Raw genomic sequence first — 21,938 nt, forward strand, 5'->3', positions numbered from 1 at the left:
GACCTGACTAGGAGGTCCCTAACAGAACACGACACCACAGCTTTGTATTGACACAGTACAATGTCACAATCACAGTACAGTTTTCTCAAGCTTACAACATGAGGAAATATGAACCCTGCCTGGTTATATTTTAGCACAGATGTGAGAGCAGAGTCAACATTCCCAGACTGTTTGAGAGTGGAGAGCTAGCGGAGACTTGCCCAGCCCCAGTCAAAAGGGAACGTCACCAAGTTGTAAACACTTCCCGTCAGGAAGGGAGCACTTCCTTAATCCTGGAGCAACCCTCTTGTTCCTTATTTTCCACCAAACAAAAGCAGACAGTCAATGGCCTGGTTGCTTTCCTTTTGGTCCAATCAATGCACCAAGCAATTTATATGGTGGCTGAACTATATTAGGCCTACACCTAGAGACAGAGTAATAAAACAGTGTTACATGTCAAACAGTAGTAACTATAGGGTATTACGGAAGGCAAAACAGCAGGGCAAACTCTCTAACCTCTAACCCCTAACAAGATCTGTGTCCTACGAAGCCCAGGAGAGACATCAGTGCCCATCCAGTCTACAATGAGAGGTTTGGCTAGTTCCCCAGCGGTGCCTGTGGCTATGGAGACCACGACCCCAGTGGCAGATACACACACTCCAGCCTCAGCACCTGTCAGTGAGCACAGGTTATCATAGGTCAGCTCCACTGTGAAGGAAGGGCACAGACCTTAAAGAGATCCACTCTACCTCCCAGATAGTAAATAGAGAAACAGCGCAGCTTAACTCCCCTCTACACTACATCTAAAACACCATGGGATAATGCCTATGCTACACACAGAAAACCCAGCATAGGTCAAATATGGCCAACTACATGGGAAGATCAGCAGTGTTTGGTGTACTCAGAGTTGAGGTTAAGGGCCGTCCTACTGTTAGCCACCAGCGATGCGGTTAAAAGATACCAGTGCTTCACACAGGCTTTCTGTACGTGCCCTAGATGGAATGAAACCTCAGGGCTCAATTTGGTTCCTTTAAAATCAGTGTCTGACGTTGTGCTCACCAACCAGTGCTTCCCTTACAGGCTCTACTACACTGCGTCATTAAAAATAACAGTGCCATGTGTCCACAAACAACTCTCCTGACTACAGTGGCCAATAACTGCCTGCATATACAGGGCCAGGCATTATGTGACCTCTTGGGTTCACATGAACCATGCAGGTTATACAGCTGAAAGCCTAGAGAAATACACAGTGGAACAGCTACAGTAACCCTCTTTAGGAAAAAAAGCGTTGGGCCAGAAACCAAAAGGTTGTTAGATCGAATCCTCGGGCTGACAAGGTAAAAATATGTTGCTCTGCCCCTGAACAAGGCAGTTAACCCACTATTCCCCGGCAGGCCGTCATTGTAAATAAGAATTTGTACGTTCCTGGCTCAAGGGAACGTCAACAGATTTTTCACCTTGTCAGCTTGGGTATTCAAACCAGCAACTTCTTGGTTACTGGCCCAACGCTCTAACCGCTAAAAGCAGGTGAAGACTCCTCTTAACCCATTGTAAACCTCTAGTTATACACCATATGCTACTCAGTATTTTGAGAATTAGGTATGCTATGTATCATTCAGCTTTCAAAAACAGTCAATTCATGTCGTTATAAAGTTGTATAAACCTCTACAAACAGTCCACATCAGTATCAATGGATAATCTCTTTCCTGACCAGATCAACATTTCACAACTGAGTTTTGTCCTCGTGTGATTCCTCCATGTGATCCTGTTGTGTAGTCATCTTCCCCATGCGGAATGACATCATCCTGGTGCGTTGAGGCGGGGTGTAATTAAAGTTAGCTGTGTTGGCCCAGCACCAGCAGAGCTCTAGGTTCCTTCCTCCTAAAGAACACTTCCAGGATTCCTGCCTGGGCCATAGGAATTTAGAAAGCATATCCTAACTAACTGATTCCCTGTGCAACTGTTAAGGACAGAATATGATACACCCATAAAACACCACAGAAGGGTATTGTTGTTAGGAGAGAGAAAAAACATGGCTGCCGAGTCCACCTGGAAAGGCATGACCTGTTGCTGGAATACAATAGTGGCAGTTGCCAAGGCAGCTGGGACACCTTGAAGAGTTCAACAAATAGAGGGCCCTCTTAGACACTTCAGAAAACAACAACATGATTGCGAACTACCCAACAGTCCTCTAACTGGACTACAAGGAGATGCTGCGCCAAAGCAATCCATCTTAGACCAGGCTCAGCTGTAATTATGGGGCAGCGTATCCATAGCAACCAACAACTATTTTTTTCATTTTCTTGTGAAACATACCCAGCGAACATAATAATAAAATGTTTTATTGATAATCTTTAATGAAAAATCTAAATGTTGTCCCCCACTATGGATCTAACTAACTTTCAATTCAACATAGTATCGCTATCTAGGCCCTCTGATCATCATATACTCATACTTTTAAAAAAACTGTATAGTTATTTGTGTTCTTAAAACTCTGTCGAGCGTTAAAAGTAAAGGGTCAGCATGTTTTAACTTCTACTGTACTCTGTGCCCTCTACTCTGTTTGACTGGACCATATTCCATGTGTACCAGAAATATCCCTTTAAGAATGGAAGAGAACATTTAACCTCCCATGGGTGTTACATCTGGAAATGACTTTCACAGAGAAGACAATTAAGCAGCCATTTACAACCCCTTTCAGGTTTGACACTTAGAAAGCAATTCCTTTCAGACTTCTTCCTTGGCGATACAGTGTAAGTAAACAGGCGTGTGTTTGTGTGGAGGTGGGAGTGGGAGGAGAAGTGCACTTCCTGTAATGCTCTGACATTCAGCTAAAGCCAGCTATCAAAACCTGTCAGCTTCCATCTGATAGTAAGAGAGACACCCACGCTTCCATCTGCTCATACGTCTAGAGACACCCACGCGTCACATGATGGATTCTGGTGCCCGTCCAGGAGGTCAGATGCCCGGGTAGTGTTTACGTCCGACATTTCTCCTATCACTACAAGGACTGGGAAAGGAGCGGAGTAGAAAACAGAACAACAAAGTGATAACAGCATTCCCTGCATTCCTGAATCAGGAATGCCAGAGTCAAGGCTTTGAGATAGTGAGGGAATGAGGAAAGGTCAGAACACCAATCACTTCTAATGTAGAGGCCAGTCAAACAGCCTTGATTTACCCACATACACACACAGCTGCTGGAGGGAAAACACACACATTCAATCAGACCATCAAACATCAAACCAGATTAGACCAGAAGACAAAGGGACGCGTGGTAAAGCCGCAGCATGTTTATTCCATGGGAAATTAAAGAGCGTCGGTTCAAACCCCCATGCGCTGTTGAGACGCTACTCGTAAGCTAATTACACACAACTGTCCCTTCAAGGACTCGGCTAAAGAACACCTGATTGGCTCACAGCGCGCGCTCTGATTCCATTATCTGAGATGTGATCTGGGCTGAGGAGAGTGGGGGAGGCTCAGGCAGCTGAGATGTGATCTGGGCTGGGGAGCGTTGGGGAGGCCCAGGCAGCTGAGATGTGATCTGGGCTGGGGAGCGTTGGGGAGGCTCAGGCAGCTGAGATGTGATCTGGGCTGGGGAGCGTTGGGGAGGCTCAGGCAGCTGAGATGTGATCTGGGCTGGGGAGCGTTGGGGAGGCTCAGGCAGCTGAGATGTGATCTGGGCTGGGGAGCGTTGGGGAGGCTCAGGCAGCTGAGATGTGATCTGGGCTGGGGAGCGTTGGGGAGGCTCAGGCAGCTGAGATGTGATCTGGGCTGGGGAGCGTTGGGGAGGCTCAGGCAGCTGATGCCCACTTGAAGCAGTCATCATTCCAACACGCTCAAATATACATGTAGAGAAACGCCATGCGTGTGCAGGGCAAGACAAAGCATAGAAATGAAATAATGAGTAGAAATGGGATGACAACCGAGATTGGCAATTGAGACAGGAATCGGTCTCAAGGACAGGAATAAAACATGTTAATGACAAAGCAAATCAGCCATGGTCTCCCTGGCCGCTAATGCATCACTTGACTTTATGAACCGCTGAGTCAAAGGCTGTTGAAAAGTACATGGAAGAAAAAGGAAATAACCACGCAATAAATCTGTCAAATCTAATGTCTCAGCTGGCTGTGTATTGTGTTTATGATCCTATACTGCGTGATTCTACACATAGATAGTGTACGGAAACCGGCTTATGGACTCAGAGGCCCCATTCACTCAACAGCTTCCGTGGGCCATGGTGGGAACTATAACATGGCCCAAACACGGCTGCATGGGGTCTCAAGGCCAGAGCAACCCTGGTGTCTAGGACAGTTTATGAATTCAGAAAGCCACACAGCAATATATTTAGCCACATGATTTTATAAGCGAGACTGTTATGCACTATTTTTGTTTACACATTTCATAAGCTGTGCCTGGCATCACTTTCATGTGTCCTTGAGAAGTTAGTTAGTGCAGAGTCGAGTAGAGCAGACCATGCCAGGGGGAAGAGCGATGATGAGAGAGTTTAATTAGCTGGATAATTACAGAACATCTCCGTCTACCATGACGGTCTTGTCGTTATAAAACAGGAAAACAAGAAAAAATAAACAATCAAGCTGGGGCTCTAACCTGTGGCTGGCTCCTATGTGCTCGTCGTCATAAAGGAGAGTCCATGATAGAGTGCATCAGAATGGACATAATGGGGCAGGCCTAAGTCTCATGTAATCACCATACATTGATGAACTAAGGCTTTCACCCCCCACATACACAATTTGAACTGAATGAAAACACTTTGGAGGGTTGAGATTAGACAAAACACTAGACGGTATAGACTCTGCTATTGGCAGCACAAGCATTAGATAAGCAGTTATATAATTAGCATCCACTAGTCAAGTAATTAAAACATCAATGGGGTTGGGTCTGTAACAAGACAGTGGTGTGGTCCTCTCTTCCTAGCTCTCGCTCCTCCTATAGTCAGGATTCAAACACTTCACTCCAGCCAGTACAATTGACTAGCCTATTAAGTTCCTGTATTGTGTCCATACATAGAGATTGTGAGGTCAACGATAGATCATGTTCAGTGGAAGAAATGCAATTAAGAATCCTAGCATTCTTTGATATGCTGCCACTACGTTACAAACGGTGAAATATCTTTATAAATAACAGCTCGTCAGAACTAGGCTGTTTGGAAATGTAGCATTATCATAAGATGAACTGCCTGATACTCAAGGCCTGTCTACACCACCCCTCTGTATCTGAACAGAGAACACATACCGTTTACCGTTTTACCAGCTGAAAATCATATGTTCCCACAGTAAGAGTGCAGCAAGGATTTTACACATCTGGGTTGTTGGTAGGGGGCAATTCCACAGTAACAGAGTGATGCTGAGACTCTGATTTTTCACTTTGAAATGTATGTCAAACAAAAACCTTTGGTTGCAAAGTTACACAAACCATACAGCTCTGTGCACAAGGACTACTTTGAACAATTAACGGAAACTTTTACAAAAACACATTTACTTGAAGAACAGTGCAGTTGCAAAGTCTGGTAACAGTGACACATTGTTTTTGTAATTCCGTTACCAAAAGATGAAGAACAGTCATATCATCAGCTGCAATTTGACAAGGGCAGAGGCTAGGGCTATTATAATAGAAAATCCTCACCATCAAAACTGACACAAAATTATGTTGACCGTCTTCGAAAAGCTTGTGTAGTACATATAGCGTAACACCTGATAAGCCTAGTTGCTTTTACAGGTAGTTCTACTGGAAAAGGAATAGGCTATTCCACATGTCGTTTCATAACCATCACACTTGGGGTCTCTCACTCTCACTACACCAACGTCAGTTGTGCATCTCAGCAGACAGACCCTACAGGGGTCTAGACAATAGATCCTTCTGGAACAGTACCTGACAACATTACCTTGGCCTGTCTGTCGGAAAAGCCAGCATGTGTAAGGTTGAAGGCCTGTGTTGCCTAGTGATTAAACTCTCGTGGGGACTGTCTGCTCTCTTTATTACTTAGCCCACCCCCGCCTCACATTTCACCACAGTACTAAACAAAAATCCAGTCTTCTGACTTAGAATCACTCTAACTCACCCACCCCTCACATGGATGTGATACAATTTCAGCATGTTCATGTTTGAGAGTGCGACATTTTTAAACCATGTTACAGAACAATCTGCCTGGCTGCCAGCTCCTCCAACATGTGCCCAGTGCAAAAAGGGGGTAGACAGAGGCAACAGTATTTTCCTGCTTGAGAATGCCATCCCTAATTTACAACCAAGATCAAAATAAACTCTAATTAACAGGAGACAGCGGTAATCCGTTTAATTAGCCAACAGCAGTCAGTTGCTGTGAGGAAACAGTCTTGTTTCCTGTTATTTTAATTTGGTCAGCTCTGGAACATTGTTTATCATAAAATACGAAAAACCTTGCATTGTTGAATGTGATGGCAACTGCATACGAGAAACTACTTTCAGAAATTAGAAGACCATTTCTGAATAGACAAATCACTGTACAATTATTATATGGAGGTTTTTCAAGCTTGCCAATTGCCATGTTCCTTTGCTGTACGACACTGCTTACTGGCATATTTTATGACCACTGGTTGAACTGAAACAAAAAAATCTCCTATGGAACGGCAGGCAAGCACCATCAACACTGAACAGACCGCACCTTACAACAGGAAGTGTGGAGAGAGGAAGTAACCTGTTTAAGGGACTAAGGAATTGCATAACAAAATTGTAAACGTGTAGCACTACTTTGCATACTTGCATAAGGTTTTGGCTATGCTCTAACTAAACTACTATGATATTGTCTGACGTAGTAAGCTTGAGTAAACAAATACCTGGCAACAGGTGATTAGTTAGTGCTTCAGAACAGAGAGTAGTAGACTGAGTTATGCAGCATGGGTGTTGGCAATGTTGAGAAATACTTATGCACCTTTTCTCTCACACACACACACACACTTTTCCTGGGTCCTCCTCCCCTGCCTGCGCTGGAGGGAGAGGCATGTACATTCATAAACAGAATCACACTCTTACTTAACCTTCTGGCATTGAATGTCTCAGGTTTCTTCCAATGAACCAGTGTGTTCCTAAAAAGCAGTAGGCTCCAAGGCACGTGGTGTACACTGACTGACTGCATAATAATTTTTCCCCCATCTGTCTCTGGTCCACACACTATTTATGTTGATGACAGGGACAAGAGTAGACTAGGGTAGAGATGATAGAGTTGTAAAAGTGTAGATTTTGCTTGGTGAGCAGAGAGCTGAATGAACCTGGTTTGGATTATTTGAAAACGTGCACTGGGGCACCTTCACACAGGCCCAGTTCAAAGGTGTGAGAGAACAGTGAAATATACACTGTGTACTTCTGCCGGTTTCAACAATCCATTCCCGGTTTGAATAAGTCCCCACATGATGGAACATGTACATCTGATCTGTACACACTTCCTGGAAGCTGAAAATGCCCCAGTTCTTCCATGGCCTGCATACTCACCAGACATGTCACCGATTCAGTGTATTTGGGATGCTCTGGATGGACAGCATGTTCCAGTTCCCACAACTTCGCACCGCCATTGAAGAGTAGGACAACATTCCACAATCAACAGCCTGATCATCTCCATGCGTAGGAGATAAATTGTGCTGCATGGGGTAAAAATGGTTGTCACACCAGACACTGACAGGTTATGATCCACACCCCTACCTTGTTTTGTGACCAACAGATGCAGATCTGTATTCCCAGTCCAGTCTATAGATTAGGGCCCAATTAAATGTATTTCAATTTACGGATTTCCTTACACAAACTGTAACTCAGTCATATCTTTGAAATTGTTGCATGTGCGTTTATATTTTTGTTCAGTGTACTTGATGTAGGCTCTTTTGTTTAGGGTAAATAAAATAAATGGTTAAGGCCAATTTGTACCCCCATTTTATGTCACTGGAATGTTTTGTTAAAGGGATTTTATGGCATTTCAATGTTTTTTCACACTGGAAGCAGAGACATTGTAAATAAAAATGTGTTCTTAATGGACTTGCCTAATTAAGTAAAAATGGGATCCACGTGTTCATTTGATTGGGGAAGATGATGATTAAGGGCTTCTTTGCCAACATCCAGAACGATCCCTTCACAGAAAGGTTAGAGTTTAAAATATTGTAATAAAATTCATACTTGAAGACAGCATGCATCTTCCTTTCACCTACCTACATGCAGGCTACTACACTTCTTCATCCAATGTAACCAAACGCTCAGTAAAGATTTTCATGTATTGTACAGCTGCTGTCTGTCCGACTGACCCAGTCATTGATAAACACCTGAAAGAACTACACTGAACAAAAACCACATCTAAAAGTGTTGGTCCCATGTTTCATGAGCTGAAATAAAGGATCCCAAAAATTCTGAATACGCACAAAACAAATGTTGTACACAAATGTACTTTACATCCCCTTAGTGAGCATTTCTCCTTTGCCAAGACAATCCAGCCACCTGACAGGTGTAACTTGTCAAGAACCTGATTAAACGGCATGATCATTACACAGGTGCAACTTGTGCTGGGGACAATAAAAGGGCACTCTAAAATGTGTAGTTTCGTCACAACACAATGCCACAGAGGTCTCAAGTTGAGGGAGCGTGTAATTGGTATTCTGACTGCAGGACTGTCCACTAGAGCGGTTGCCGGGGGATATTTAAATCTTCATTTCTTTACTATAAGCCACACCCAAAGTTATTTTAGAGAATCTGGCAGTATGTCCAACCAGCCTCACAACTGAACACTGCATCGTGTGGGTGAGCGGTTTGCTAATGTCAACGTTGTGAACATGGTGGTCGCTGGGGTTATGGTATAGGCATTTTATCAATTGCATTTTATCAATTGCATTTTGCATTTTATTGCATTTTATCAATGGCAATTTGAATGCACCGAGATACCATGAGGCGATCCTGAGGCCCATTGTTGTGCCATTCATCCACCCACCATCACCTCATGTTTCAGCATGATGATTTTTAAAAAACCTTTTATTTAACTAAGTCAGTTAAGAACAAATTCTTATTTTCAATGACTGTCTGTCCAGGGGTAGAATGACATATTTTGTACCTTGTCAGGTCGGGGATTTGAATTTGCAACCTTTCGGTTACTAGTCCAATACTCTAACCACTAGGCTACCCTGCCGTGCACAATGTTACATAGACCTGTACACATTTCCTGGAAGCGGAAAATACTCATACATGTCACGCATTGAGCACGTTTGGGATGCTCTGGATTGACGTGTATGACAGTGTTTGTTCCAGTTCCCGCCAATATCCAGCAACTTCACACAGCCATTGAAGAGGAGTGGGACAACAATCAACAGCCTGATCAACTGGAAGGAAATGTGTTGCGCTGCAAATGGTCACACCAGATACTAACTGGTTTTCTGATCCATGCCCCCACTTTTTAAAAGCTATCTGTATTCCCAGTCATGTGAAATCCATAGATTAGGACAAATTAATTTATTTCAATTAACCGATGAACTCAGTAAAATCGTTCATTGGTGCATGTCGCACTTGTATTTTTGTTCAGTGTAGTCCTGCCGGTTTCAATGATCCATTCCCTGTTTGAGTAAGTCCTCACATGACGGAACATGATCTGATCCAACACTTTCAATTTTAACCAATGCGTTTGAATAGTAAAAATGTAAATGCACACATCACATGACTATTGAGCCATCTCTTTAAATTGAACCTAGGTGGATAGATTGTAATTTAGACTTCTTCAAATTTTTGTAGGCTATGACGGAACATATGCTACAATGTTACTGGTGTTGGATATTGGAGGGGTAGGCTGAAGGCAAAAATACATTTAAAAACCGTACCTTTTCTTTATTCTCATTTTCAGGAGGCGGTGACGTGGGAGATTTAACGTTCCCAACAGCAACAGCTTGGGCAACGATACCGCTGCCCGGAGCAGAGTTGCTTTTCTCGATTGTTTCCACCTTTATAAGCCGGTGCTTTGGTGACACATACTTTATGTCCGGTGACCCCCCACAGCCCAGACCAGTTCCAAACGAAATATTTCCTCCCGTGTACGGATCTTCGAAGTCCAGTTCCTTTTGTAGTTTGTAAGCAGCAAGAATGTCCGGCTGTGCGGGGCTTGGATGTTGGTAGCCAGGCGTACCAGTCACAGCGGCGTGACAATGTCTGTAGTCCGGTTTCGGGGGCGCCGGAGGTGGTGCTTTGGTAGTTTTGAATCCTAGGTGTTCCCTGAACCATCTGGCCATGCTGCCAGTGCATTGCTCACAAGTCTATATAAATATTTCGTTTCACCTTTCCTGACAATAACCTCTTTTCCTGAGCGTTGTATTTCTATAGGTCACCTCGAATGGCTGAAATGTTTCTACAGCTCCTACTCTGTCCGTGGATACTGCGCTGACCAAGAGAACACAGCCACATGTACTTTCTGAGCTCCCGCAACTCTGACACTTTCGCTCTGACAGCAGAGCTCTTGACTGTGGCGAGTCCTCTCCGCAACATGGGAGAGCGCTTTTGCAAGCGTGGGATACGTTCCCCTGTCCTCATACCTGAGAACATTCACTGCCACCTACCGGACTGATGTTAATTTAGCCTACTAAATGATTGGTTTTACTTGTAATAACCGTGAGGTCGTGACATTGTCCTTGTTTGTTTCTTAATAGTATGCTGCAGCTGTTGTAGTGGACAACTTAGTCAAAAGTCCGAGCCACAAACATTTTGTAATCCCACATGTTAAAACGCGTGCATAACGGCTATTTAGTGGTAGACCTTGGTTGGGTGTTTTGCCCATTTAAAAGCAACAGAAAAAAAATCCACAGGCAGACCTGTTTACTGTAGCATATAATTGTTCCAAGGTGCAAACAGTGAACATACCAAGAACTCCATACCCGTGCATTCCTACTTCCTGGTCACCTGTGTGCATATACATGTGAAAGTGACCCATCATACAGTGCCAACTAGTGTACGAATGAAGTGCAATACAATGACAAACTGTAGACTACAACCACAAGGCCAAAAAAGTTCCTTCAATGATTAATGTGGATGAGAATCATGTGAAGTACAGGGAGGCTGCCTTCAGTACCATGGGAGTTCCTTGTCCCTCTTCATCCCCATGTGTATATGCAAGACCAAGGATTGTTCAATTACAGTACAGTTGGACTGAAGGGTAAAATACCCTACTCATTCAAACTGCTTTCACCTCCAGATGGCCATTGAAGCCTGATCTGATTGCGTTGCAAATTACCAGTGAGGAGAAAGAGGTTAGTGCAGGCACTACAGTCCCGCCACAAATCCCTCCCCTACAGCAACGTTTATCTAGACTAGAGCATTGGGCTATGCTCCCACAAACAGAGGGGAAATTCTGTAATTAATATCTGTAAGATCCAGTATTTAATGAAAACTGAAACTCCTAAACTATCACACTGTTTGGAAATTGCATTCTGTGTACACTTGTCTGGAACTGCATCGCTAAAGGATCACTGCCACTACCTCACTTTCCAACCAATGTGGAAGAATTGAGGAGCAGACTGAAGTATAGGGGCAATTCAGCATTACTTGGAGGACAATGGAACTGCATCATAACAAAACAGGCAGAGAGATCACTTTAAGTCTCCAAGGTCTGCTGCCCCATCAGAGGGACCTTGAGATCATGTGGTAAACTAATTGACTTTACAATCAGAGAGCAGACAAGTCTCATTTCCTTTAGATGGTGACGCATCACAGCAACAGCCCACATTAGCAGAAGCAGTGTTTTTTTTATGAAGCAATATTTAATAACTCCACACCCCCAGGCAAGGAGCACAATGTGCAGCTAGGAGTTTAACCCTGAAAAGGCCCCTGGGAAGAGGCAGCAGCGCCATGCACTGAATATAGATTTTTGTGTTTTCCCCTTTGCTGAAATCTTGCCATACACTTTGAAGGCGGGTGGAGTAATTCCTTTTATCCCATCCGTTTCACTTTGATCACTTATTTTTAGTTAAACAACCCCCTACATGCACGAGTCTGCTGTGGATGCCAATGTGGTGCTTACCATGACAACATATCACATACATTGATCTTGCTTTTTAAAATCAAGACAAGCCATTGAAAACTAAAGATTTATTTAAAAATTGTTCATAAAGTGGTAAAAACAGGGTAAATCAGTCGTGTCAACAGTGAGAGTTGGACAGTTTGTTAATGTAGGCGTAAGCCCTGGTAGATGTCAGCTCTGGAAGACAGCTGACCCTGAGTAGCTTGACATTGTCATACTTCTGCTTGATTGACTGGAGAAAAAAATAAGTTTCAGTTAAACATTGCTGTGTGGCCCTACAGTACATCACTGGGCTAGAAGTCATCTAAAGACTGGGCTCACCAACTGCTTCATGCTGCCATCACTCAAGCGCTCCAGCATCTTGGCAATGCATTGCATCACAGGTAGCAGAGAGACCTCTGTGTAGCCTGTGTAGTGCTGTAGGGCTGGGGTCTATGGAGCAAACGTTAAGTATCAATTCAGTGACAACAGAACAGTGTTGAAGTTGACACACATCACTTCATAACTAACTTCATCAGGAATCCTAAACCAAAGCAATCTAATGGATTATGGGGTTAGAAGTGTCTAGTTTCATACACTTCCCATAAGTCAAAGTATTCATTGCTCATAACTGACCCATTCATAACCAGCAGAATCATGAAGGATCCTGGATGATAAAGCAAGAGCTGCTGCAGCGGTCAGGGATGGTGGATGGTGAACTGAGGCATAGTCCAGAAGGGTCAGCTCCAGCAGGTATTTAGCCAGACCATAACCAACAGGCTGAAGCTAGAAGATAAATGTACTGGCATGCAATATCATTTGTTGCCATGTGGCTCTGAACCAATGGTCACTTAAATAGCTGTTCAGCAAGTACAATTAAGGAATAAACAAAAATGTTGTCAGCACAGGAAGTAGGCATGCACAGCATGAAGCAAATTGGGTGAGTTTGCATCAGGAGAACTAAACAACGTGTATTAGATTTTCAAATTCAAAAACTCACCTTCCCAACCTTGGAAGCTCTCCTTAGAAAGTGAACTGGTGGTGGTCGTCCCAGTTCATAGTTCAAGGCTTTCAGAATGGTAACTTCCATCAAGCGTATCTCAGCACAGGAGTAGGTGAAGTCTGTTACATGGGCAAAGTCCTTCACCACGGGAGGAGCGATTTCCTCGTACTTGGAAGCGATGAGCATCGCAGTGACACCAACCAGTTGCAGAGACTTCTTTGGCACTGGATAGTCCTGAGCAAAAGAGAAAACGATGGATATTTTTTTTTTTTTTTAAGTCAAATGTATCCGACCATCAGAGGAAAAACGAGCCATACCTGGAGAAAGCGGTCGATGATCCCAACAGTCATGTAGAGGGTCTCCTGGTGCAGTCTGAACTGCTTCTGGACCTGTACCAGCCAATCAACTAGAATACTCCGCATGCTCCCAGTCACATCACAACCCTCCAGATGACATGGTTTTATAGCCATGGCAACCTGTCACACAGTAAGAGAGGGGTCTGTGGCGAGACACAGGATCTTGACTAATAATGGTTCATGTAGTGAAAAAGGGAAACCGGTGTTGCCTCTGACAACCCAAATAAAATAAAATCACATGAAATTGAATTAGGCTCAGAACAAATGAAAGATAGTTGAAATTAGTCCCAAAACCTCCAGGTTCCTTAGATGAGCGTAAATGTCCTTCACATAGTCACTGCACAGCAAGGAGTCGCCCGCGTCTGCGGAGTCCACATCTGGGATGTTGAGCAGGGCATGTGAGAAGGCCCGTGGCACATTGAGCCCCTCGTCCCGAGTGGCCTCTTGGCTCGGAGGCTGCTCAGGGGCAGCTGGAATGGGCTTGGCCTAAAGAACCAGATATAGAGAAGTGGATGGAATTCTCTGTGACGCTGAACTACAGACAACGAGTGCACAACATCCATGACAACTCAGATTTTAGCATATTGGATTAACATTTCCATAGAGTAGTGATGTATATCTAACTACAGTTAAGCCCGGCTTTAACCTTCTCTCCTTAAAATCTCACCTGTCTGACCAGATCACAGTTGCCAGCCCCAGTGTTCTCCTTTGAAATAACATGGACTCTTTCAGTGGCGCTCTGCTTACATTGAGCTGGTTTGACGGGAACAGACGTCTGTTTCTCAGGAAAATAAAACATAGATAATTATTCAAACGTTGTACCAAAAACTGAACCACACCGCAATTAAAATGTATTAATTGAAAAAAATTAAAATTTACATTTGTTTTAATCCCTTTGGCATTGTTCAGTTTGCTTGCTACATTTCCCAAAGGCACCCTGGACCTCAGGCCATATGAGGTGGCAGGTTTTCCTGGTATGGAAACATTCTCCTCTGACTTGGTCTGGACCTTCAATTCAACATTTAAAAGCACAATTCTGAGTTTGTCCAACAGTAGCCCATCACTTGGTTTGTTAATTAAGTGTATTTACAAATACTAAAATACCAATGTATATTTTGAGGTTAATACATGGACGACGAGGCATTCATAATATTCTTCAATACCCAATGGGCATAAATTAAGTGAAATGTCTACTGAACAGAAGGAAATATCCTAGTTCTTGAGAACCTAAGGCCATACACAAGGGATATAAATATCCCAGAGTGTGCCTTCACAGTAGCCAAATAAGAATGGTTGATTACCTCAAGATGAGACAGCCACATGACAAATTACAACATTCTTGTACCCCAGTAAAACCAACGACAGTTCACTATTAGCCTAACCATAAATATCAAAGCATCAGTCATACCTTTACATTTGGAACTGCACATGTCTCCTGATTGGTAGGATTGGTCTCTTTCACAGGCAATTTGGACCTCAAGTTGTAAGGCATTGAGACAACAGGTTTTGCAGTAATAATGGTCTCTTCTGGCCTTGCTTTTCAGGTTAGGGCCACCTATAACAGATCTATAGAATATGTATCCTTCAGAACATAAAATACGCTGTACCAGCCCATCAACAAAGTTGATGGAAACCCATAGGCTAATTTATCACTGACCTGTACTCAGGGGTAGACATAACAATATATAGTAAATCTGTCTCCATCCATTTAGTACAATGTTATGCATTTGCAACATGTGTGACATGTCACAAATTCCAATTTGTAGGGCTTAACATTAGCTAGGTGGCTAACACTAATGTTAGCTAGGTTATGAGTTAGGTTTAGGGTTAGTTAACATGCCAAGTAGTTGCAAAGTATCTAAATAGCGGTTCAAAGTTGCTAATTAACTAAAATGTTAAAGTTGTCTGATGAGATTTGAACACGCAACCTTTGGGTTGCTAGACATTCCCACACACCCTCTTTACAATTTTGCCTTAAGTAAGCTTGTCTTATGGAGCCATAACAAAATGTAACATATAATAGTGTCCCAGATTTACGTTTACTATGGTACGTCTAGTCTATGACAGCAGGTAGCAAACTTTGCACTGGCAGTAGCCTACTGCTGCCAAATATATGTATATATAAATCATTGACAGAAGCTTACATGCGTTATTCTAGAAGCCACAAGGAACAATAACCCGCAAAAGAACAGAGAGCGCTGGGGTTCAACTTCACTGAGATTAAATGACATTTACAGCTGCCATGTAGTGCGTTCACAGCAACAGCTGTGTTCAATGACATTGATTAGAAATTAGACTCATGCTGCGTTCGTGTAACCACATACGACTGGGAAAGATCCAATAGAACGGCCCTCCAACTGGTAATTACTAGATGGACACTTCTATATAATCCTCATGCCGCGTTTAAGTACCAGTCGGAATGTTTTACTTGCTTACTGGTTGTAGTTATACACGTGACGTGCAAGTCAGAAATTGAGTTTTTCTAGTTCGGACTGGCACATGAACGTGGCATGAGCGCCCACTTCTCCCACATGCTCACCTCTGACATCACATATTAAGGAAATTACCGCGATTATATAATTTTTGGTAGTTAAATGCAAAAACAAAACATTATTTATAAAAGGCAATCTATTAAAAAATATATGTTAACACTAATTTATTTACAAGCATGATAGCTGTACTTTCAGTTTTCTGGTTTAAGCAGCTGGTTGGCCATTAGCCAATTGGCGTTTCTCAATGAGTTCAAAACACGCGAATCATTTACGACGTCACAACTGGTAAATTCCCAACGCCTACTTCTTTCCGAATGCAGCATAAGTCCATAATTTAAAAAACATTTATCTAGGGCTAGGCTACTTCAACTGCGCTTAGACAAGCGTCTTTTGACATCAGATATTTTTCAGAGCTGATCTGATTAGTCAAATTTGGCAAATTAGTGAAAAAAATATCAGAATTGGGCTGCCTGTCTAAACGCAGCCTTCTAGCTTTACACACAAGACCAGATGACTGAACTGTAGGACACATTCCCGTTGCCCCTGACCTTTGGGCCCCGACCCATCATAATATAGTGGGCTAGTTTATGAAAATTAGATCATTAATATGATTCACAGTTTCATAGAGTATATTTGAGTAGTTCAGAGATATTTTCAGAGACACCCTATAAATCTTTAAAAACATGTTTTTGATTGCCCTATAACTTCTACCACTGTACTTTTGAATGTCATTGGTTCCCTGTAACACTTGAAATGTGTTATGAATGGGTTTGCATTTAGATGTTTTAAAAATGGATCAAAATGAAAATCAATGGTCTTGCAGTATTGATTCATTATGACACACAGTTTATGCTTTTGTTCTTGAGCTCCTCTGTGAAGCCCCAGTGTTCACACAGATGTGAAGGTAAGTGGTTGGAGAAGTCAGAGGGAGATTACAGTACAGAGCCTGCTTTATATTGATAGGCTTTATATCTCCTGCTACGAGAACACACAGGCATGCAGACACACACACACACACACACACACACACACACACACACACACACACACACACACACACACTGAATATCAGACTGTTTTCCTACCTACAGTACCTTGGGTATTGTCGCTGGCATTTCAGTTTCAAGTCATGCAACAACAACATACTCTCATTTAGCAAACTGAGCTCTTTGAGAAACATCAATAATTCAAACAGTTTTATATCGGGTAAACACTGCAGCCTGCAAATCTCACTCCACCCTCCACTGGTCTGACTGCATTCATGCAAACAAGAAATGAGTACTGGGTCAAGTAAGGCACTGGCCACCAATATCTACAACTGCTATGCCTACCCAGAGGCCACGGGATCTGTAACCAGCTTTAATTATGTAATACAGTAATGTAAGCTGCTTAGCAGATACTTTTATCCAAAGTAACTTACTGTGCAATGAGTACTTACATGTGTACTATGTGTTTGTGGTCCCAGTGGGATTTGAACCCATGACATCTGCATAGCTAGTGTAACGGATGTGAAACGGCTAGCTTAGTTAGCGTGGGCGCTAAATAGCGTTTCAATCAGTGACGTCACTTGCTCTGAGACCTTGAAGTAGTAGTTCCCCTTGCTCTGCAAGGGCCGCGGCTTTTGTGGAGCGATGGGTAACGATGCTTCGAGGGTGACTGTTGATGTGTGCAGAAGGTCCCTAGTTCGCGCCCGGGTATGGGCGAGGGGACGGTCTAAATTTGTACTGTTACACTAGCACCCCACTCTAAACATCAGTCATGAAGGCAGCGTATGACTTGGGACAGTCTATATTCTGCAGCTGTCCATATTCTCCATATTCTCTGTACAAAGTCTGCCTCATCAGTCAAGTCAGGTGACTGAGGCTATGAATATAAACATGATATAAACCTGTGGTTCCAACTTCCAACCTAGCACAGCATACATACAGAGTTAAGAGTGTCATACGGGTGGCAGGTAGCCTGGTGGCCTGGCTTTGGACCAGTAAACAAAAGGTTTAGGTTTAGGACAGTCTATATTCTGCAGCTGTCCATATTCTCCATATTCTCTGTACAAAGTCTGCCTCATCAGTCAAGTCAGGTGACTGAGGCTATGAATATAAACATGATATAAACCTGTGGTTCCAACTTCCAACCTAGCACAGCATACATACAGAGTTAAGAGTGTCATACGGGTGGCAGGTAGCCTGGTGGCCTGGTTTTGGACCAGTAAACGAAAGGTTGCTAGATTGAATCCCTGAGCTGACAAGGTAAAAATCTGTAATTCTGCCCCTGAACAAGGCAGTTACTAGGCCATCATTGAAAATAAGAATTTTAACTGACTTGCCTAGTTAAATAAAGGTAAAATCAATTTTAAAATTCTCTTTGTCCACTGTTTCCCCAGTAAAGCATCAATATTGCAATGCAGCTCTGCTCTAGTGCAGTTCATGTCTCTTATTTGATCCCGCTGCAGGCGGACAGGTCCCCCACGTCCGCTTTCGCTGTTTGATTGCATTGCTTTGTTTGCTATCCCATTCCTGTCAATCAACGTGGAGACCAGATAAACACAGACCATCACAAGCCAAGGGCAGAGGCAGGTTCAGCAGTTCATTCAACATCACAGTGGCTGTCACCTGTGGTCACTAGTTCCATAGAGCCACCTAGCAGGTGAGATGAAATGCAGTATTAATGTTTCCTGTTCCGTGAGGGCGGACAGGGATAGATTACTACTCTGATTCATGTGTTGTTCTCTGCCTGGGCCCAGCTGTACATAGGTATGGGGAATGAGATAAGAGTATATTCATATATAGTTTATTATGGAGTCATCTCAGATGTGTTCTATATGCAATGAAAACAGGTGTTGCTTGGCTTGACCTCCTTCTTGTGAAAGTCCTTATGTTCCTAATGTGAAATAATGGTATCGAATCGAATTGTCTGTAGTTTGAATGTTATACCAGTAGTTAGTTAGTCTTTCTTTGTTCTCAATGTGTATTCTGTTTTCATGGTGCCAAATCACAGTGCCAATGCATTATTTTAGGTGGACCGTCTGTGATGCCGACCGTTCTGACCCAATGACTCATGGCAGGGCCCGCGATGTCCGTCTCTCAATTCTCCTCCCAGCCCTGTTAGTCTTTTATCCCATTTGACCTGATGGCTTATTCACATTTATGAAGGCCAGCTGGGTAATGGGGTCTATATTTAGATACTGCTCTGATTATGGTTATTGATCATGTTTTCACCACTATCTGTGAGGTTCAATATGATCCAGAGGCAACAATGTTCTAATGACAAAATCCTCTCCCATCTTCAATAAGGCCCCTCTCTTGAAGATTTGTGTGAGAAATCTCCCTCACAGTCAAATATTATTCCTGAGCCTCTCTGCAATCTAAAATGCTTCAGATGTTTGCTTTTTGAAGTGATAATCCCATATGATAGACCTAAGTAGAACACTAGGACTACCTGATGGGATGGCCTACTTTTTCTTAGGGGAATTAGGGTGCTTCTCAAACACCCTCGAAAATCATATAGGCCTATCATAAGAAAGGAGTACAGATCATAAAACAGTTATTTTAAGGTAGAATCCACAGGGTGACTCACTTAGGGGGGGTGGCTCTCCACTTGCTTGTGCGACATTGTGCGGGTTTGACTCTCCCTCTGTGGCAGCTCACCCCCCCCCCCCCCCCCAAGCATCTCTCTGGTTTTGTCTTATGATCAAAATTGCATCTCATTGGTAGTTGGTGCTGGATAAACAAACAAACAAACAAGCAAACAGGCTCTCTCTTTCTCTCTTTGCTCTCTCTCTCTCTCTCTCTCTCAATGACTCACTCACTCACTCACCCACCCAATCTCTCTCAATTCAATTCAATTCAATTTAATGCAATTCAATGGGCTTTATTGGCATGGGAAACACGTTTACATTGCCAATGCCATTGAAATGGATAAACAAAAGTGCAATAAACAATACAAAGTGAATAGTAAATATTACACTCACACAAGTACCAAACGAATAAAGACATTTCAAATGTCATATTATGTTTATATACAGTGTTGTAGCAATGTGCAAATAGTTAGAATGGTGGGTTGTGGTGTAGAATGGTGTTTGTTCTTCACTGGTTGCCCTTTTCTTGTGGCAACAGGTCACAAATCTTGCTGCTGTGATTGCACACTGTGGTATTTCACCCAAAAAGAGTTTATCAATATTTTTCAAGATATGGGAGTTTATCAATAATATTATCAATATGATCAATATTTATCAATATCAAAATCCAAACTTGGATTTGTTTTCAAATTCTTTGTGGGTCTGTGTAATCTGAGGGATTGTGTATCTAAAATTGTCATACATTTGGCAGGAGGTTAGGAAGTGCAGCTCAGTTCCCACCTCATTTTGCAGGCAGTGTGCACATAGCCTGTCTTCTCTTGAGAGCCAGGTCTGCCTACGGCAACCTTTCTCAATAGCAAGGCTATGCTCACTGGGTCTGTACATAGTCAAACGCTTTCCTTCATTTTGTGTCAGTCACAGTGGTCAGGTATTCTGCCACCGTGTATTCTCTGTCTAAAAGTATTATAGTTTGCTCAATTTATTTTTTATTCTTTCCAATCTGTCATGTAATGTTTGTGAACAGAGCCCCAGGACCAGCTTGCTTAGGGGACTCTTTTCCAGGTTCATCTCTCTGTAGGAGATGGCTTTGTTATGGAAGTTTTGGGAATGCTTCCTTTTAGGTGGTTGTAGAATTTAACATCTCTTTTCTGGATTTTGATAATTAGCGGGTATCGGCCTAATTCTGCTCTGTATGCATTATTTGGTATTTTACATTGTACACTGAGAATACTTTTGTGAGTTCTAGGTTGGTGAGCGGACCCCGGATCTCACAACCATAAAGGGCAATGGGTTCTATAACTTATTCAAGTTTTTTTTTGCCAGATCATAATTGTTATGTCAAATTTTATGTTCCTTTTGATGGCATAGAAGGTCCTTCTTGCCTTGTCACTCAGATCATTCACAGCTTTGTGGAAGTTACCTGTGGCTCTGATGTTTAGGCCGAGCTTTCCGGACAACTGCTTCATCTGACCACTTTTTTCACTGGTACTTCCTGCTTTAAATTTAGCTTGTAAGCAGGAATCAGGAGGATAAAGTTGTGGTCAGATTTACCAAATGGAGGGCGAGGGAGAGCTTTGTACGCGTCTCTGTGTGTGGAGTACAGGTGATCTAGAATTTGTTTCCCTCTGATTGCACATTTAACATGTTGATGGAAATTTGGTAGAACTAATTTAAGTTTCCCTGCATTAAAGTCTCCGGCCAATAGGAGCGCCGCCTCTGGGTGAGTGGTTTCCTGTTTGCTTATTTCCTTATACAGCTGACTGAGTGCGGTCTTAGTGCCAGCATCTGTCTATGGTGGTAAATAAACAGCCACGAAAAGTATAGCTGAAAACTCTCTAGGCAAGTAGTGTGGCTTGCAATTTATCACAATGTACTCTACTTCAGGCGAGCAAAATCTAGAGACTTCCTTAGATTTTGTGCACCAGCTGTTGTTTACAAATATCCACATACCGCCCACACCTCGTATTACCGAAGTGTGCTGTTCTATCTTGCCAGTGCAGCATGTATCCCGCTAGCTGAATATCCATGTCGTCATTCAGCCACGATTCCGTGAAGCACAGGATATTACAGTTTTTGATGTCCCGATGGTAGGATATTCATGATCGTACCTCGTCTAGTTTATTGTCAAATGATTGCACATTGGTGAGTAGTATTGACGATAATGGCAGCTTTCCCAACATGTTCCGGGATTCTTCCGATGGCATTGAGGAGTACACCACATCAGTCACTGGCTTTATCAATAAGTGCATTGAAGACGTCGTCCCCACAGTGACTGTACGTACATACCCCAACCAGAAGCCATGGATTACAGGCAACATTCGCACTGAGCTAAAGGGTAGAGCTGCCGCTTTCAAGGTGCGGGACTCTAACCTGGAAGGCAACCTGCCTAAATGACTACAGACCCGTAGCACTCACGTCCGTAGCCATGAAGTGCTTTGAAAGGTTGGTATTGGCTCACATCAACACCATTATCCCAGAAACCCTAGACCCACTCCAATTTGCATACCGCCCAAACAGACCCACAGATGATGCAATC

General features: G+C 43.0%; 2 protein-coding genes across 6 annotated transcripts in view; both read right to left on the reverse strand.

Annotated features, from left to right (window-relative positions):
* The window catches only part of LOC110506455 (SH2 domain-containing adapter protein F), a 112,710-nt gene extending 102,236 nt beyond the window's left edge, over positions 1 to 10,474 (reverse strand). For 2 of the 4 annotated variants that reach the window (XM_036964017.1, XM_021586070.2), the window contains exon 1: positions 9,813 to 10,474. In XM_036964017.1, the coding sequence (XP_036819912.1) occupies positions 9,813 to 10,217 (405 nt within the window). In that variant the 5' untranslated portion in view covers positions 10,218 to 10,474. The remainder of the gene's footprint in view (positions 1 to 9,812) is intronic. The other 2 variants (XM_021586075.2, XM_021586072.2) reach the window with 1 other exon arrangement.
* Positions 10,475 to 12,051: 1,577 nt separating this feature from the next.
* LOC110506456 (G2/mitotic-specific cyclin-B1) lies at positions 12,052 to 15,678 on the reverse strand. Of its 2 annotated transcripts, none has more exons than XM_021586077.2 (10): positions 15,481 to 15,678; positions 14,745 to 14,891; positions 14,216 to 14,344; positions 14,004 to 14,111; positions 13,631 to 13,822; positions 13,298 to 13,456; positions 12,978 to 13,214; positions 12,614 to 12,763; positions 12,320 to 12,430; positions 12,052 to 12,230 (listed from the first exon to the last, which is right to left on the reverse strand). In XM_021586077.2, exons 2-10 carry the CDS (start codon positions 14,826 to 14,828, stop codon positions 12,117 to 12,119), a joined length of 1,284 nt encoding a protein of 427 aa, XP_021441752.2. In that variant the 5' UTR covers positions 14,829 to 14,891; positions 15,481 to 15,678; the 3' UTR covers positions 12,052 to 12,116. The 2 variants fall into 2 exon arrangements, with proteins under 2 accessions (XP_021441752.2, XP_021441751.2); XM_021586076.2 differs by having other exon boundaries at positions 14,745 to 14,902; positions 15,481 to 15,677.
* Positions 15,679 to 21,938: the final 6,260 nt, after the last annotated feature.

This window comes from Oncorhynchus mykiss, chromosome 26 (genome assembly GCF_013265735.2).
Source record: "Oncorhynchus mykiss isolate Arlee chromosome 26, USDA_OmykA_1.1, whole genome shotgun sequence".
NCBI classification, from domain to species: domain Eukaryota; kingdom Metazoa; phylum Chordata; class Actinopteri; order Salmoniformes; family Salmonidae; genus Oncorhynchus; species Oncorhynchus mykiss.